This window comes from Sprattus sprattus (assembly GCF_963457725.1).
Source record: "Sprattus sprattus genome assembly, chromosome: 5".
Taxonomy (NCBI): Eukaryota; Metazoa; Chordata; class Actinopteri; order Clupeiformes; family Clupeidae; genus Sprattus; species Sprattus sprattus.
The window spans coordinates 30,755,215-30,773,366 of NC_137924.1; the positions used below are offsets into that span (position 1 = coordinate 30,755,215).

The 18,152-nt window shown below is 41.3% G+C and overlaps 1 protein-coding gene across 1 annotated transcript in view; it reads left to right on the forward strand.

Annotated features, from left to right (window-relative positions):
* The window catches only part of myo3b (myosin IIIB), a gene marked incomplete at both ends in the record, with an annotated part of 156,523 nt that overhangs the window by 54,088 nt on the left and 84,283 nt on the right, over positions 1 to 18,152 (forward strand). The window contains one exon of the mRNA XM_080839760.1: positions 14,176 to 14,241. Coding sequence (XP_080695886.1) covers positions 14,176 to 14,241 — 66 coding nt within the window. The remainder of the gene's footprint in view (positions 1 to 14,175; positions 14,242 to 18,152) is intronic.

Here is an 18,152-nt window from a genome sequence, read left to right on the forward strand (position 1 = left end):
TTTACTTAAAGTTTATTGTAAGATAGGCCTATATGTTAGACTTAATGCAGTTAGAGTTAGTCTGTAGGTGTAGTATCAAACGTAAGCAACACTTTTACTGTATAGATAGAGAGCACGTGTATCACATTGGTTTATAGTCTGTCAAATTAGTTCTAGTTATTGGTGTTCGTTGCCATACAAAGTTAGTCTTCTCTTATAAGCCTAGGTAGTACATCTGATTAGAGCTAGCAACCATGAATTGCAGATTAAGGGGTCCCCTATCTCAGTGTTCATTTTGGCAGCTATTTTTAGATTCAGTCTTAAGACAAAAATGCATATTAGTTTTAGTCACATTTAGTCATAGTTATCCTTCTTAGTTTCAGTCTAGTTTTCGAAAACTCATTACAATTTAGTCTAGTTTTAGGCACATTTAAAATTCCATATTATAGCCACATTAAACTCATTCCCTTCCCTTCTCAGGCCCAGGGACCTCCTGTGTTGTGTCAACTGCATAGTAGTCTAGCTTGCAGTACTTACATTGTGGATGCAATTAGTCTCCAAGATACAGATCTCATGCCTACAGCTGAATTCGAATTTGTTTGTAATAAATAATCGAATGTGATGATGAAGTACGGTACGCAGCGTCTTAACTGAAGCTCAACTCAACTATTAGCTTGCCGCTAACGCTAACTGAAAACACATCGGAACACAGTGGCTAGCTAGGTAGCTAGCTGCTAATAAGTAACATATATAAGTAACACATCAGCAGTAATGAATCAAGTGTACTGATATTAAATGTACTACTAAATGTACTACTAACATGCCATTCTTAAATTAAAGCCAGTGACATGATGGTTAACGATTAACGAGTTAACGATGGATACCGACAATTAGCATACCTAGCTAGGTAGCATTACCATTGGATTTCAATGGCAGTTATGCTAGCTCTGGCTATCCAGTCAAAGGAGCCTTGTTTCTGGACACGTATCACTTGACGAGCGAGGGCAATACAGTCATCTGGAAAGTTTAAAATGATACTAAACGAAGGGAAATCTACTGTATGGAGAATTTTCTGCTCAGTAGACAATGCAGATTCTAATTAGGCTGGTGGATATGTCCAATGTAAGAAGTGTGAAGTTTTAATGAAATATGATTGATGCAACTGTCGTTCTCCATAACAACTTGGATTAACCTGGATGGCTGGATGAAGTTTCAGACCGAACGTCAAAGATCTTCAATGGTAAGACTTGTCGGTTGTGCCTCTGTTGGTGTCTCGTAAAACGTGAATTTTATTAAAGCATAGCGTGTGTATTGTGTAGCTATTTCATTCCGAGATTGCAGGGGAGTGAAATGCTCCGCTCTGCTGCTGGTATACAGACAGCCGGAAAGGTTAACAAACGGAATGAAATAGCTACACATTACACACGCTATGCCTTAATAAAACCCACGTTACTCACATACTGGTTAACACTGTTAGAGCGGGTGTATAAACTGTACCTGAAACTGTTGCCACTACATTCGTTTTAATATTTTGCACTCTCTATCTAACCACTTCTGGCATTTAAGAGAGCTTCTCTTATGTCAACTGATCTAATGTCAGTTGGCTAGAGTGCGTGACGTCACAATGGCTCAACCTTCCCCATGTTAGTCAATGAGAGAAAAAGGGGATGAAAAAGAGGGATAAAAAAGGAGTGGCAAAGAGTATCGCCACGAAAAGTCATAGCAACCTGCACCGGATCGGGCCGGATGTTTTGGTGTTTGAATGGCGTCTCTAGCTCAAACGGGCGAGGAGGAGTTAGCTGCAAGAAAAACGGGGAGAATAAATAAATAAATAAAGAAAACTTGACGATAACAATACTGTGCTTCCCTTCGGGCAAGCACACTAACTAGAATGCGTTTCGTGAACGAACTGCGAGAGTGTGCTTGCTCTGTGACAGAGAGAACAAGTGCCTATGAATTAACATGTATTTACATCTACTCAATCAGTGTAGTGGGGCCTTCTTCCAATATATTTTAGCAAGCAACCAAGCTCAACCATTATATTTTGGCTCCACTGACGTTTAGACATATGAGGGTATCTCAGACTTTCGTTATACTGACTTACTGAGCTAAGTGAATTGTTGAAATTGCTATCTTGGTAAAAGGAAACATCTCTGCAACAATATTAGAATGAATGCGGTTACATAGCCAGCTTTACTTAAAGTTTATTGTAAGATAGGCCTATATGTTAGACTTAATGCAGTTAGAGTTAGTCTGTAGGTGTAGTATCAAACGTAAGCAACACTTTTACTGTATAGATAGAGAGCACGTGTATCACATTGGTTTATAGTCTGTCAAATTAGTTCTAGTTATTGGTGTTCGTTGCCATACAAAGTTAGTCTTCTCTTATAAGCCTAGGTAGTACATCTGATTAGAGCTAGCAACCATGAATTGCAGATTAAGGGGTCCCCTATCTCAGTGTTCATTTTGGCAGCTATTTTTAGATTCAGTCTTAAGACAAAAATGCATATTAGTTTTAGTCACATTTAGTCATAGTTATCCTTCTTAGTTTCAGTCTAGTTTTCGAAAACTCATTACAATTTAGTCTAGTTTTAGGCACATTTAAAATTCCATATTATAGCCACATTAAACTCATTCCCTTCCCTTCTCAGGCCCAGGGACCTCCTGTGTTGTGTCAACTGCATAGTAGTCTAGCTTGCAGTACTTACATTGTGGATGCAATTAGTCTCCAAGATACAGATCTCATGCCTACAGCTGAATTCGAATTTGTTTGTAATAAATAATCGAATGTGATGATGAAGTACGGTACGCAGCGTCTTAACTGAAGCTCAACTCAACTATTAGCTTGCCGCTAACGCTAACTGAAAACACATCGGAACACAGTGGCTAGCTAGGTAGCTAGCTGCTAATAAGTAACATATATAAGTAACACATCAGCAGTAATGAATCAAGTGTACTGATATTAAATGTACTACTAACATGCCATTCTTAAATTAAAGCCAGTGACATGATGGTTAACGATTAACGAGTTAACGATGGATACCGACAATTAGCATACCTAGCTAGGTAGCATTACCATTGGATTTCAATGGCAGTTATGCTAGCTCTGGCTATCCAGTCAAAGGAGCCTTGTTTCTGGACACGTATCACTTGACGAGCGAGGGCAATACAGTCATCTGGAAAGTTTAAAATGATACTAAACGAAGGGAAATCTACTGTATGGAGAATTTTCTGCTCAGTAGACAATGCAGATTCTAATTAGGCTGGTGGATATGTCCAATGTAAGAAGTGTGAAGTTTTAATGAAATATGATTGATGCAACTGTCGTTCTCCATAACAACTTGGATTAACCTGGATGGCTGGATGAAGTTTCAGACCGAACGTCAAAGATCTTCAATGGTAAGACTTGTCGGTTGTGCCTCTGTTGGTGTCTCGTAAAACTTGAATTTTATTAAAGCATAGCGTGTGTATTGTGTAGCTATTTCATTCCGAGATTGCAGGGGAGTGAAATGCTCCGCTCTGCTGCTGGTATACAGACAGCCGGAAAGGTTAACAAACGGAATGAAATAGCTACACATTACACACGCTATGCCTTAATAAAACCCACGTTACTCACATACTGGTTAACACTGTTAGAGCGGGTGTATAAACTGTACCTGAAACTGTTGCCACTACATTCGTTTTAATATTTTGCACTCTCTATCTAACCACTTCTGGCATTTAAGAGAGCTTCTCCTATGTCAACTGATCTAATGTCAGTTGGCTAGAGTGCGTGACGTCACAATGGCTCAACCTTCCCCATGTTAGTCAATGAGAGAAAAAGGGGATGAAAAAGAGGGATAAAAAAGGAGTGGCAAAGAGTATCGCCACGAAAAGTCATAGCAACCTGCACCGGATCGGGCCGGATGTTTTGGTGTTTGAATGGCGTCTCTAGCTCAAACGGGCGAGGAGGAGTTAGCTGCAAGAAAAACGGGGAGAATAAATAAATAAATAAAGAAAACTTGACGATAACAATACTGTGCTTCCCTTCGGGCAAGCACACTAATAAAGAAAACTTGACGATAACAATACTGTGCTTCCCTTCGGGCAAGCACACTAATAAAGAAAACTTGACGATAACAATACTGTGCTTCCCTTCGGGCAAGCACACTAACTAATCTAAATGTTCCCATTGACTTACATTGGGCCATTATGACATCATAATAGGGTCTTTAAACTGGCTTGCACCTGTGCTTCACTGACAGCTGCACCAAATCAAAGGAACCTCTTCTCTGTCCCTCTCAATTTAACTGTAACTAGGAACATTAAGACACCTTCCATTCTCTACTTTTTTTCTCTCCATCTTGCTCTCTATCCCTCTCAGTCTACTTTCTCTCACACTCAATCTCTCTTCTTCACTCCATTTTTATCTCCTTTTTTCAATATTTTCACTCTCTTTTCTCTTCCACTCTTCTTTCCTTCTTTCACTTTTCTTTCCTTTCTTCTTTCCTTCTTTCACTCTTCTTTCCTTTCTTCTTTCCTTCTTCAACTATGATTTCCTTCTTTCACTCTTCTTTCCTTTCTTCACTCTTCTTTCTTTTCTTCTTCCACTCTTCTTTTCTTTCCTTTCCTCACTCTTCTTTCTTTTCTTCTTTCCTTCTTTCACTCTTCTTTCCTTCATCCTCTCTTCTCTCCTTTCTTCCCTCTTCTTTCCTTTCTTCTTTCCTTCTCCCACTCTTCTTTCCTTTCTTATTTCCTTCTTTCTCTCTTCTTTCTTTTCTTCTTCCTTTCCTAACTTTTGCATTTCATGCACTGGTATTTCCTTCAGGAAATGCATTTTCTAGTTCGTGTTTGCCAGCTTGTTACAGATACAATAAAGACATTAGGGTATTAATGCTAACTCAAAATTGTGGTTGCAACATTAGCTGACATTTTATGCCATCTTTCAGAAGTGTAGTGTTACTACACAGTGGTAGTCATGCTCCGTCTCTGCTCCAGGTAGCAGGTGAGCAGGCTGGTTTAGTAGGGACAGAGAGAGCGCGGGGCCAGCGACAGGTTGCTGCTCGGTTCTGCAGTTAGTGTGCTGCCTGCCCCACCAGTGGCGGCTGCTGATCTTTCAAAGAGGGGGAGCTAATTTTTTGGGTACATCATACAAATATTAGCATTGTCTGCCATCGTGTGTAGTTTGTTACCTGGCTAGTTCACACTTACGACCAGTGGCGATTTCTTTAAAGCTTGGCTTCCCCTAATAGGTGGTGGGCCGAGGTGCCATTTCGTGCATTTTAACGTTCCCTGGATATGGAGAAGCCATGTTTTTGTAAATATGTTCTACTTTTGTATTCACGTTTAGACAAAAATTGTTGCCACTTGCAGTTATTGCTTATTAAGTTGTTATCGATAACTTTATTCCCGAGGCAAATGGAGAGGGCAGCTACACTTTGGGTCCGATAATCGTGACGTTTTGACGTTGTTATCCAATCGCGTTCTTGGAATTGCTCCAGTGAAGTTAATGAGCAGTCCAACAACACTGTTTACATCTTTGTCCATGTAGTGTGAATTGTGGAATATATAGGTCATTTTTAGACGTTTTTGATTCAGTTTTCAAATCGAGGTGATATAGCGGCTTTTTCTTGTTAAACAAAGGGTATTTTAATCTTAAAAACAAAAAGACATTGCTCTGTGGGGAGCCTTTTCATAATGTTGTCAGACACTGATAATGATATGAGCCTGTCAGTGACACAAAAAGCACCTCCAGTGGATATACCTTCACAGTGAGCAATCGTAATCGTAGCAATCATTTTGGATATTGAAAAGGACAGCTGCCTGCATGTTTACTCTACTTCTTATATGTCAATTACATCTTGTAATGTTTCATGCAACTCTTGTTTCAGACATCTGACATCTCTGCACATAGACAAACTGCAGCTTTAAAGGGCCTTCCCTTGTAAACATTTTTTTTTTGGTTGGTTTTTCTGAAACATGTTACATGGTCTCGATAGTTTGCATTTACTTGCCCCTTTTGGAAGGGATTTGATACAGTATAAATAAAACAAATGTTTTGAATGTATATGTTGCGTCTGTAATTATCTATACATTTGATTAGAAGTTCCTGGTTATAAATTATAAAGTTGAGTTACATTATAAACTATTGCAGTGTGCGATTTTAAATTCCTCTTAAATTATTCTGCTAAACCCATTTAAAGTGAATTCTGTATAAGATTACAATGTAAAATTATAAATTACTACAATTTACAGGACAGTTAGCTGAAGTGAGGATTTAAAGTTATTACAACGTTAAATAATAAGTTAGTACAATTTAGGGGAGAGTTAGCAGAAGTAAGGATTAAAAGTTATTACAATGTTAAATAATAAGTAAGTACAACTTAGGGGAGAGTTAGCACAAGTAAGGATTAAATGTTATTACAATGTTAAATAATAAGTAAGTACAACTTAGGGGAGAGTTGGCACAAGTAAGGATTAAATGTTATTACAATGTAAAATTATGAGTTAGTAGAACTTACTCTTGAGTTGACCAAAATCAGAATTCAGAGTTGAGCAAACTCAAAAGCAAAACTTAAAATATTGAGTTTAATTGCCCAACTTAAAATTTTACTGAAGTTTGTTGCCTTAAAATGTTACTGAAGTTTGTTGCCTTAAAATTTTGAGTTCACCCAACTTTTTTTTTTTTTTTTACAGTGTAGGAACATTAAGACACCTTCCATTCTCTACTTTTTTTTTCTCCATCTCTCCATCTTTCTCTCTATCCCTCTCAGTCTATTTTCTCTCACACTCAATCTCTCTTCTTCACTCCATTTTTATCTCCTTTTTTCAATATTTTCACTCTTTTTCTCTTTCACTCTTCTTTCCTTCTTTCACTTTTCTTTCCTTTCTTCACTCTCCTTTCTTCTTTCCTTCTTTCACTCTTCTTTCCTTTCTTCACTCTTCTTTCTTTTCTTCCACTCCTCTTTCCTTTCTTCACTCTTCTTTCTTTTCTTCTTTCCTTCTTTCACTCTTCTTTCCTTCATCCTCTCTTCTCTCCTTTCTTCACTCTTCTATCCTTTCTTCTTTCCTTCTTTCACTCTTCTTTCTTTTCTTCTTCCTTTCCTAACTTTTGCATTTCATGCACTGGTATTTCCTTCAGGAAATGCATTTTCTAGTTATTTACCTTATCTGCTGGTAACCATAGAAGATCGTGAAGTAGGCCTACTAGTGATTTGAGTCCAAGCCCATATGTATTGTAGATGAGGTAATCCACTTGGTGCTAACAAGCACATCAAAACTCCAGTCAAAACGATGGTCTGTCGACAACGCAGATTTCGCTAATATGTTTATCCTACTTGTAACTTGTTGGTTGCTAGAAAGCTCTCTGAACATATGACCGGTCTTACTATACTGTTAGTACACAGAGTATTCCTATTTTATGGACTGCATGGCTTATGAACAAAGCTCATGTAAAGTGACATTTCTAGTAACGTAATCTTGGAATGTAGCCTGGCTCACGTCGCTGTCATTCTTCCACACTGTCAGTGGACGAGCGTTGGCTCACTGTAGATTCACTTTGTTTGCGTTATTTCAGTGTAGTATTTATTTATATATTTAATTTTGCAATTAGGCTATATAGGCTGTCAAAAAGGTGTTGTATCGCTATGGCAGGGTTACATGAAGTAAATATGAATGTAATAGACTACTTTGTGCTACTGAATAATGCAGCTGAGATAATAAAGTCTTTGGAAGATGTTTTGTGTCATGTCTATAGGTTTATGTCTGTAAATGTGAAATGGTTAGTGGTAGGCCTACATCTCATGGCATTTCAATATATTTCTAGTTTAGTGAGCTACACTTTAGATATTTTCTGAGAGTCTTCGAGTTTAGCTGCCCCCTCCTTATATGGATAAAACATATAACAAGCCAGACATCACTGTTGAGAGAGAACTGCATTAAGTCTAACATATAGGCCTATCTTACAATAAACTTTAAGTAAAGCTGGCTATGTAACCGCATTCATTCCAATATTGTTGCAGAGATGTTTCCTTTTACCAAGATAACAATTTCAACAATTCACTTAGCTCAGTAAGTCAGTATAACGAAACTCTGGAACTATTAGGCTATGACCAAATGTAACACACTAGACCCTTTCACAATAAACAAGCAAACAAACAAACAAAAACAGAACAACAAAGATACCCTCATATGTCTAAACGTCAGTGGAGCCAAAATATAATGGTTGAGCTTGGTTGCTTGCTAAAATATATTGGAAGAAGGCCCCACTACACTGATTGAGTAGATGTAAATACATGTTAATTCATTGGCACTTGTTCTCTCTGTCACAGAGCAAGCACACTCTCGCAGTTCGTTCACGAAACGCATTCTAGTTTTATATTATTTTTTTCCCCAACAAAACGTAATGAATGATTTAAATTTGACCAACACAATATAAGATACATTTAGGGTAAAATATTCTTTCCCACATTTCTATTTAACTGCCCATTACAGAAATAAGAAAAAAAAAATCAGACCATGCGAACGGTGCGATTAGAAAATTGCGTTTTATCATTTTGCAATTTATTGCAAATGCAATTAATCGTTCAGCCCTAATCTCAATACAATAGTCTTATAAGCCATCATAAGATCTTTACTTGCTTGTTCACAGGATTTGTTGAAATGCCAGTCCATCTTGTTTCCTTTATTTATTTGTCAATGAGTGCCAAGTCTTTATTTGGGATAAAAGATACATTGGGATTGTTTTTCGTTGTGTGTTGATTTTGAAAACGTGATTTGGTCAGCTTTCTAGCGGCCAGCATAAGATTGTGATCTGACAGACCAGTGATCAGGTGATAAGTTTTAATGATCCTGTCTGGTTTATTTGTAAATATGAAGTCTGGTAGTGTGTTTGAGAACATTTTGTTTATCTTGTGGGTTTACTTAACATTTGTGTCATCTGAAACATTTTGATATTGTCCTGGAGCTTTTTCCTCTGTGCTTTATCAAGCCAGTTTAGATTAAAATCTCCCATTAGTATAATTTCAGTCCCTGCATACTGTATGAGGACATCAGCTATATAATCAAAAGATTAATTTGTAGACTGTCATGGTCTCACCTCATTCTCACTGGCAGACAGTTCCATCCTCAGGTTCAGCACTTCAATCTTCATAGTGGTCAGGTCTGTGTGTTGTGCTGCAGCGTCTTTCTTTACGGCCTCCATGTCAGTCTCAGTGGCTGCCAGTCTCTCATTAACTGACCTCAGATCCAACTTCAGGTTCATCATTTCAGTCTTTACGGCTGTCATCTCTGCCTCTTGTGCTAAATTTACCCTTTCCAGAGCCTCCACTTTAGTCTCACTGGCCACCAGTCTTTGCTTCACAGCATAATTTTCAGTCTCTATTTTGTACAGCAGATCCTTGGTGTTTTTTAGATCATCCTGAGTGAATCTCAGAGTCACCCTCAGCTCCACTACCATGTCTCTGAGTTCCCTGAGTTCAGCAGAGACATCCAGCTGGGTAGAGACTTCAGCAGCAGCAGCAGCAGCCCCAGTGCTCTGGCTCTTTGTGTGAAGATCAGTCTTGGTGCTCCGAGTCTGAGATCCACACATGGAGAGCAGCAGCACCAGCAGTGTGATGACAGCCCTCATCTTTAACATCACTTACTCTCTGACAAACTAGTTGTGTTGTAGCAGTAGTAGTATTTGCAGTAGTAGCAGTAGTATTAATTGTAGAAGGTTGTTAGTCTCACTTCTGATACACCCTCTTTTATATGCCTCAGTTACTCATTATGCAAGAGATTTCATCACGTTTTTAGGTTAAATAAAGTCCAGGGACACTGATTAGAATTAGAAATAGCAGATTTTCCGGGACATATCTGGTTATCAGTGTTGTGGGAAAATCAAACCTGTCACCCATAATGTAGCAGAGGTGGGGCTTCATATTCTGTTCATCTGAGGACGCAATGTCAAACCAGAGAGGAGGGAAGTCTCTAGAAAGATATGTTTTGAATTGGAGGTAGTAATAGTGGTAGCAGTTGCAGTAATACTCCCAGGACATATCTGGCTATCAGTCATCAGTGTTGTGGGAAAGTTCCAGCATGTCACCCATCATGTAGGGCAGGTAGTGCTTCATGTCCTTATTTCACCCTTCGTCTTAGACTTTAAGAATCACATCTTTTCCTTCTGTGAATGCTAGTGAGGATCTAGTTCTCATCAAAGACTAATAGTTACAAAATATTACAAAAAATGTAGAAGAGGAAAAGGATATAAGGAAAATAGATATTTGGGTTACTTTGGAATTATATAAATATTTATGATGGAAGTTTCATAGAAACTAGTCAATAAATACAGTTGGATTTAGATTAGACTTAATGTTTTTATTTGATCAATACCAATTGATTATCATTTCCTTACTCCAGTCCTCTCCCTCTGCTGTTTCTGCCATCATCAGCAGGTGAATTAATGTTATGGTACATCCAGAAGAGTAACATTTGTGTGTGTGTGTGTGTGTGCAATGTGTGTTTGTGTGTGTTTATGCAACAGTACATCCTCCTTCACAGGACTGTGACCACTATAACAGTACAGTGGTGTTCATATGGGAAGAACCATTTTGGGCCTGAAGTACCATTTTTTTCCCTCTCAAATGCTTTTTCATGTGGAACGTGCTCTATTTAAACATCATCTTTGTTTAAAAATGATTCCTCTTAGAAGCCTTAGTTCCATAAAGCAGCCATGAAGAATTCTTAACCTTAAACATGAGGAGCTCTTTAAAATAATGCCCTGAGTGTCAACTGTCATATTGTGATTATGGCATACCTATCAAGGTTGACGGAAAGACACACAGTCACTCATTGTTAATCCTTCAAAATCCTCCCTACAGTTGTCAGTGCATTTGTCGGAAACAAACCTAAATTCGATTGCCAATACACTTCCTGGAAATCCTGTGTAGTTAAGGGTTATTGACGAAAGGTGCTGAATGCAGTGTCCATCAATAAATCTTTAACCAATCTGTAAGCGTCTGTCTGACCGGGAATAATCAGTATTGCCTTCAGCCTGAGTGGGCCTGATTGTAGCTCTATCTAAAAGGTTGTGGCCCATCTGAGCTCAGCAATTGCCCAGGCAGTTCCATTGAAAAATTACTTTGGCGAAATGCTGTCCAGTCGATGTGTCATAAGTGCTTAAAGCAACACAATGCAACAGTTTGACACTTCATCAGGTACGGTTTTATAGGCAACTAGTTTTGGTACCATCCTCAAATTAATTTTGATAGCATATGGACATGTGAAGGTCAGATAAAAACCTCTGTCTTTCCCACTAGCCATCCAGGACATGCTCTAAGTAGTTCTGTGTTCCGGGTTTTACAGCATGACATTATACAGACAAAAGATACCAGTTAATGTGTAAGCAAGCTTCTATCAGTGCCAACTGGGCTGTTGCTGGTGTTGCGGGAGCAGAAGTGGTAAACAGATTCCAATATGAAAAGGCAGCGGCAGAGTTCGTTGTCAGTTTGGTCCAGGCTGTGTACACGGGCAGGCAGTCGATGATGGCCGGCAACAAGAGATCAGTCAACAAGGAGAATCGCTGGAACGCTAGAGACATGAAAAGAAACTAAGACGAACTGGCAACGAGTAGACAGGAACACACAGACTATATAGGCAAGGTGATGAGAGACAGGTGAAAACTATCAAGGCGGGGCAGACAATCAACAAGGCGGGGCACACACACACAGGTAGGGTATGATGTGTCTGAAACGAGAGGAGAGATGAGTAGACAACACAACACAGAACATAAATATGACAACACAGGGGAAACATAAACTATCGAACAGGACGGGACTTGATACTGAGTTTGTTCCCATCCCCTGTCTTGCTACTGTTATTGACGTTAAGGTTCTCAGATGTTAACATGCTGAAAAAGCGTTTGCATGTGTGGTTTTGGATTAAATGTAGGTGTCTGGAGAGTGTAATTGTGTCTGTGGAGTGTGTGTGTGTGTATGTGTATGTTTGAGAATTTCCCTCTGTGTGAGTATGTGTTTGTGTGTGTGTGTGTGTGTGTGTTTGTTTGTGTGTGTGTGTTTGAGCATCTCCCTCTCTGTGTATGTGTTTTTGTGTGTTTAAGCATCTCCCTCTCTCTCTGTGTGTGTGTGTGTGTGTGTGTGTGTGTGTGTGTGTGTGTGTGTGTGTGTGTGTGTGTGCCTTTGCTTGCTCAGGCAGTGGCTCTCTCTCTCACTTTAAGGCCACCAGCCTGGAGTGACACACAGGTCGATGCACACTTGCAGATTTTCTAAAAACCCATTTGTCACTGTTCCTACGCATAGAAGGTCCATGAACTTTTAAAAGGGCAAACGAACCTTTATACATGAAGCCACTTTAAACGAACAGAACCCCGGGCCCTCGTCAGCAATGTTTGTCATTATGTAACCCTCTCTGCCATCTTAACTGCATCCTGCTGTTGCTAGGCAACACCTACGACTCCAGGACGCTGAATAACACCTGCACTGACACTCTGGCCTGCTGCCATGACTAACTGCCATTTTACCCATTTCACTGAAAGTGGCAGCCCGCACTCTGCCTTCTCCACTGCCCTATGTGGGAGACATCTGTCAGGGGGAGTGTGCTTGCGGAGATTACAAATAAAGCTCTTTGTGTTTACATGAGGAGTCGATGCTTCCTGACAAATACAAGGAGGGGGTAAGGGGCGGGGGGGAATTAAAAGGGGAGCGCCTGAATTTGGAACAACATGAGTGGGACTCTCTGACAGCGGCGTTGTGTCATGTCGTGCCGTGTCGTTCCGTGTCGCGTCGTCTTCGCTGGTGCCGTGTTGACTCTCTCCAAGCGTAAGACGCTCCGCGAAGAAACATCAAGGCCAACGCGTAGCTGCAGGCTCGTATTATAGTTTCAATTTTTTTTTGCACGCAAGGAGACAGATATACACACACACACACATGCGGGTGCGAGCAAGCCTTTGATCCGGGCCTCCAGAAAAAGGGCCCTGCCTGTCGGAATCTTCATCAAAGGCTGGGGTGACTTAGAGCCGCGGCGTGAAGAATGACAGATTATCTCACCCTCTATCCTCCTCCTCCTCCTCCTCCTCCTCCTCCTCTTTCCCCCACACCTAAAAGATAACTGTTTGCTGAAGCTGCGTGGCTCTGTTCTTGGTGAGATGCTGTGAGATGAGGGAGAAAGACGCAAGAAGTTCACATAATAATATAAAGAAGACAAAAAAAGAACACTTTCTACAGCTATTAAGACCACTCTCCAATAACGTAAGAGTCAAAGTCAAAGAAAATATGTGGTGCAATCCAGTGTGTTCCAATGTTTGCATGAGGGTGTGTGTGTGTGTGTGTGTCCTGTGTGTGTGTGTGCATGTGTGTATTTGTGTGTGGGTGTGTGTGTGTGTGTGTGTGAGTGTGTGTGTGTATTTGTGTGTGGGTATGTGTGTGTGTGTGTGTGTGTTTATATGTGTATGTGTGTGTGTGTGTATGTGTATGTCTCTGTGTGTGTGTGTGTGTGTGTGTGTATTTGTGTGTGGGTGTGTGTGTGTGTGTGTGTGTGTGTGTGTGTGTGTATTTGTGTGTATTTGTGTGTGGGTGTGTGAGGAATGTGGTGATTCTACCCTCAGCTCTACTCCCTCCTTGGCTCTCTCTCACTCTGCCCCCCCCCCCCCCCCCCCCCCACACACACACACACACACACACATTTAGGTCTCTCTTACAGGTGTATGTGTTGTAATGAATCACCTGCACTAAATGCTGCTGACGGGGGATTTCCACGCAGGCATTATTCTCGGCTGCCTCAGGGCAGATGCTCCCCATCAGGCAGGGAGGAGCTGCAATCATTTGTCACTTCCTGCCTCAGTGGCCGCCCTGGTTGTTAGATGGCAGTGCCGCGCTGAAAGTGTTTAGCTAAGATATTACTCCGACTCACATACAGGAGCCTCCTCTGCTCTCCAGGGGTAAGAGGTCAGCTACACATGTGTGTACTTATGCAGCATCAGGCCATGTACTTCTAGGTGTGTGTACTATGTAAACACACAGTGGTGGGTAGTATGGGCCTGAGATTTTTTTTCCTGCTATAAACCAAAAGTGTCATAGCTTGTATCCAGTGTTAATTTAGTTTCTAATGTGTTCAATGTTTGCGTGTGTGTGTGTGTGTGTGTGTGTGTGTGTGTGTGTGTGTGTGTGTGTGTGTGTGTGTGTGTGTGTGTGTGTGTGTGTGTGTGTTTGTTAATCCATACAGGAACCCATCGCCTACACTGCGTCAGCCAGATAAGTGGTGTAGGAGCTTCTGTTACTTCATCGCCCAGTGAGTACCTCTCTTCTCCTTTGCTCTTTCACTCCTTTCCTCTCCTCTTCCTCTTTTCTCTTATTTTCCCCTCTTCTATCCTCTCTTCTGCCATCTGCATTCTCTCCTTCTCCTCCTTCTCCTCTCCTCTCCATCTCCTCTCCTCTCCTCTCCTCTCCTATCTTCTCTCCTCTTCTCTTCTCCCATCTATCCTAAGCAGTATTTGTTCTTTTGCAGTATTCTCTCTTGCACATGGTCACTTCTCATACAATTTACCATTTATCCTCTGGACTGCCTCTAAGACTAGTGGTATCTGGGTATTAGTCTTTTACTCAAAATGATTACAAGCATATTGTACAGACACCCTATTTAAAGGTGCGGCCTGTGATTGTAATCCCATACACGTTTGGTCAGATTCAGCAAATTGCTCCCCATGGTCCTCTAGCTGGCTAGTGAATGGGAAGCAAACATAGTGGCTCGGACCGAGCCGTAAACAATCCCAGCCAATCAACACGGCCCTTCAGCAGCACGGAAGGGAGGGGTGTAATTTGATTGGCTGTTGAGCTCAAACATAAACAACCTTTTGCAAAACCGAAACAAAATTGTGGACTGCATCTTTAAGTAGTTACACAAGTCCTCCAAACCTCGCCGGGTAACACTACAGATCCTTTACGTCACTCCAGTGCTGTCATATCTGAGTAAGGAGACATTTCAATCAATCACTTTAGCTGCTTAATGCAGTTTAAGCTTAAGTGAGTAGCCTACTTGGTGGAATTGCGTCTCAAGTTGTCAAAGTCTGCTCTTTGATGTCTGCTCGAGGCTGGAGCACCATTTTGTTTCGTATGAGAAGCACTTGGTTGAACACTGTGGATATCTTTCTATACTGTACTGCAGTGGCGTACTAATATGGACAATAAATAATGTATATAAAGAACCAGATATTTATATTCATGCTAGAATTATGATATTTATTATGTTTAATTACAAAATGTTGTATATAGGTTCTGAATGGATTTTAGTTTTGAAATGGGATTGGATCCACCTGCTTTATATATGCTTTTTAATAGGCCCCTTTTTTTCCTCCCCACATTACAGTTAAAGACATAAGGCAAAAATAGAAATGGCCCATCATAATTTATCCAATTTTATGATTGGAATCCTGCTCTGCAATGTCCTCTCTCATAGATAAAAGCCATACGTGCCTAAATAAGACAGAGGAGACACACACACACACACACACACACACACACACACACACACACACACACACACACACACACACAGGCAACCCCCCCCCCCCCCCACACACACACACACACACACACATATACACACACACACACACACACTCATCCCACCCGCTGGTCTTACCTGCTGAATAGCCATAATTCTCCCCTGCTCTGAGCCTGTGCGGTACATGGCAGGTGGACGGTGAGGCTGATTATTATTTCATTACGGCGAATGAGGACATCAAACTGAGTAGACATAGGCCACACACACACACACACTCACACTCACCAGGGCCGGGGCGGTAGCGGCAGAGTGTAATTAGCTCATTTATTAGCGGTGGCGCTGCATTTGTCAAGGCCGCGCTGACCTGTCAGCCCCCAGTGCTGATGGATTAAACAACAGCAGTGGAGTGGAGGAGGCTCAGCACAGGTCCTGCTGGGTTTGAGCTGCTGACCCACTGGGTGTCTTTGCACCACGGGCACTAATTTGGATAACATTAGCCAACCTGCAGCTAACCCCGCAACTGCTCTCTGGGCACTGTCTGCTTACTGCTCCTGGTGTGTGTGTGTGTGTGTGTGTGTGTGTGTGTGTGTGTGTGTGTGTGTGTGTGTGTGTGTTTCTGCTCACTACTCTCAGTGTGTGCTGATTGCTCGCTGCTCCTAGTGGGCATGTGTGTGTGTTCGCTGCCAACAGATGAGTTATTTTCCTCAGGGGATTTATAAAGTATCTACACACACACACACACACACACACACACACACACACTTACATATATATATATTTATATTTTTATATTTATATAGGAATACATATATAGGTTTACTTATGAAGAGAGCTCGAGTTAAGCGGGAAGCCGGGAGATTCTATCGCCCTTGAAAGAAATTGGACATTACCCGTCTCCTTTCTAAACCTACCGTCCCCGTTGGGTTAATGATAATAATTCATGTTTGTCATTGCCTAAACCTGAAGAAGTTAAGAAGGCCACCCCCCTTGATTTCTTTTAACGAATTGGCCACCGGTTATAAAAAAGGAATGCTGGTAAGATTATTAAGTGTGTAAAATGTATTCAATTTTCCACCAGAAGGTTGCCCTGAGTAAAGTGGAAAGATCAAGTCCCTAATGCCTGTCAACAGACTGACTACTGGGTCATCTGCATCCATCTACTACTGTGCACTTCTTTACCTGATCTCCTTGCACTTTGTCATGCTGAGTGCAATTAGTAGCCTACGTAGTGCATACTCCAAGGTCTCATAATTTGCTGAAGCTTGATTGTTGTTCCTCACTTGTAAGGCGCTTTTGTTGTTGTTGTTGTTGTTGTTGTTGTTGTTGAATCTGCCAAAGGAATAAAAGTAAGTGTACAGTGTGTTGCTGGCCATGGTGTTGGTATAGCCTGTGTTGTTTGTCATGGACGACGCACAGTCCTGCACTGAGACCGAACCAGTGACCTTGGGCATAGGACGCGGACGTGCACACAAGGAGACTGTGACCTCTAGATGTAGGGTTAGCCTCTTCTCTCTGTTAGCTACTGGAGATGTATCCTAGGGTTAGCCTGCTCTCATCAGTTAACTCCAGGAGGTGTAGCGTTAGCTTGCTCTTCGTTAGCTTCAGGAGATGGTGAGATTTAGTGTTAGTCTGCTCTCCCTGTTAACTGCAGGAGTTTTGGTGATGGCCCACTCCCTGTTAGCATAAGGGGAGTTAATGTAAGCTTGCTCTCTCTGTTAGCCTCAGGAGAGGAGACATAACGTTAGCCTTCTGTCTCTGTTAACTGCAGGCGATGTGACGTTTCGATGTTAGTCTCAGGAGATGTGGTGCCAGCTTGCTCTGTGTTAGCCTCAGGAGATGTAGTATTAGCCCACTCTCTCTGTTAGCATCAGGAGATGTGGTGCTAGCTTCTCTCTGTTAGCCTCAGGAGATGTGGTGTCTCTTTGCTTTGTGTTCTCTGCTGGTGTTCCTGTGTGTGCTGGGGGCTCTGCTTAGGCCCAGTTCAGCGTGTCCAAACACAACACAACACAAGCAGCTTTGCATGCCCTGGAGCACACTCAGTTCCCTCTTACGCTCGCGCTCTCTCTCTTTCTCTCTTTCTCTCTCTCTTCTTCTCTCCCCAACTTTCTCTCTCAGCTCTCTCTCTCTCTCTCTTCCACTCTCCCCCAACTCTCTCTCTCTCTCAGCTCTCTCTCTCTCTCTGCTCTCTTTCTCTCAGCTCTTTCTCTCTCACTCTCACTCTGTCTCTCTTCCCTCTCCCCCAACTCTGTCTCTCCCTTTTTCTCTGTATATTTCCCTGTAGTATCTTTCCTCTTCTCTCTCTTTCCTTCCATCTGTCTTTCTTTTTACCTATCTTTCTCCCAGTTTTTCTCTCTTTATCCTCACCCCCTCTCTTTCCCTCTCATTGTCTTGCGGTTTCTGTCGCTCTCTATGTTCTCTCCCCCTCATCCAAATTCTCTTTAGTCTGCTGAGTTAATGAGGAAAGGTGTCTTACATCATGACTTGGAAGGTCACTTTGAACAGCTGTGTGCTCTGAATTATTAAGGACTAATGACACACCTTTCTGTGACTTCATTTGCTGTATAAGGTTAGCTAATTCTCTTGGCCTACAAACCAACACAATGCAAATCAGTGCAATTCATTCATTTATTAATTTTGCCAGCCCTCCTTTTATTTATTCATTCATTTTTCTCTCATCTTTTCTTTCCTTCTTTCTTTTC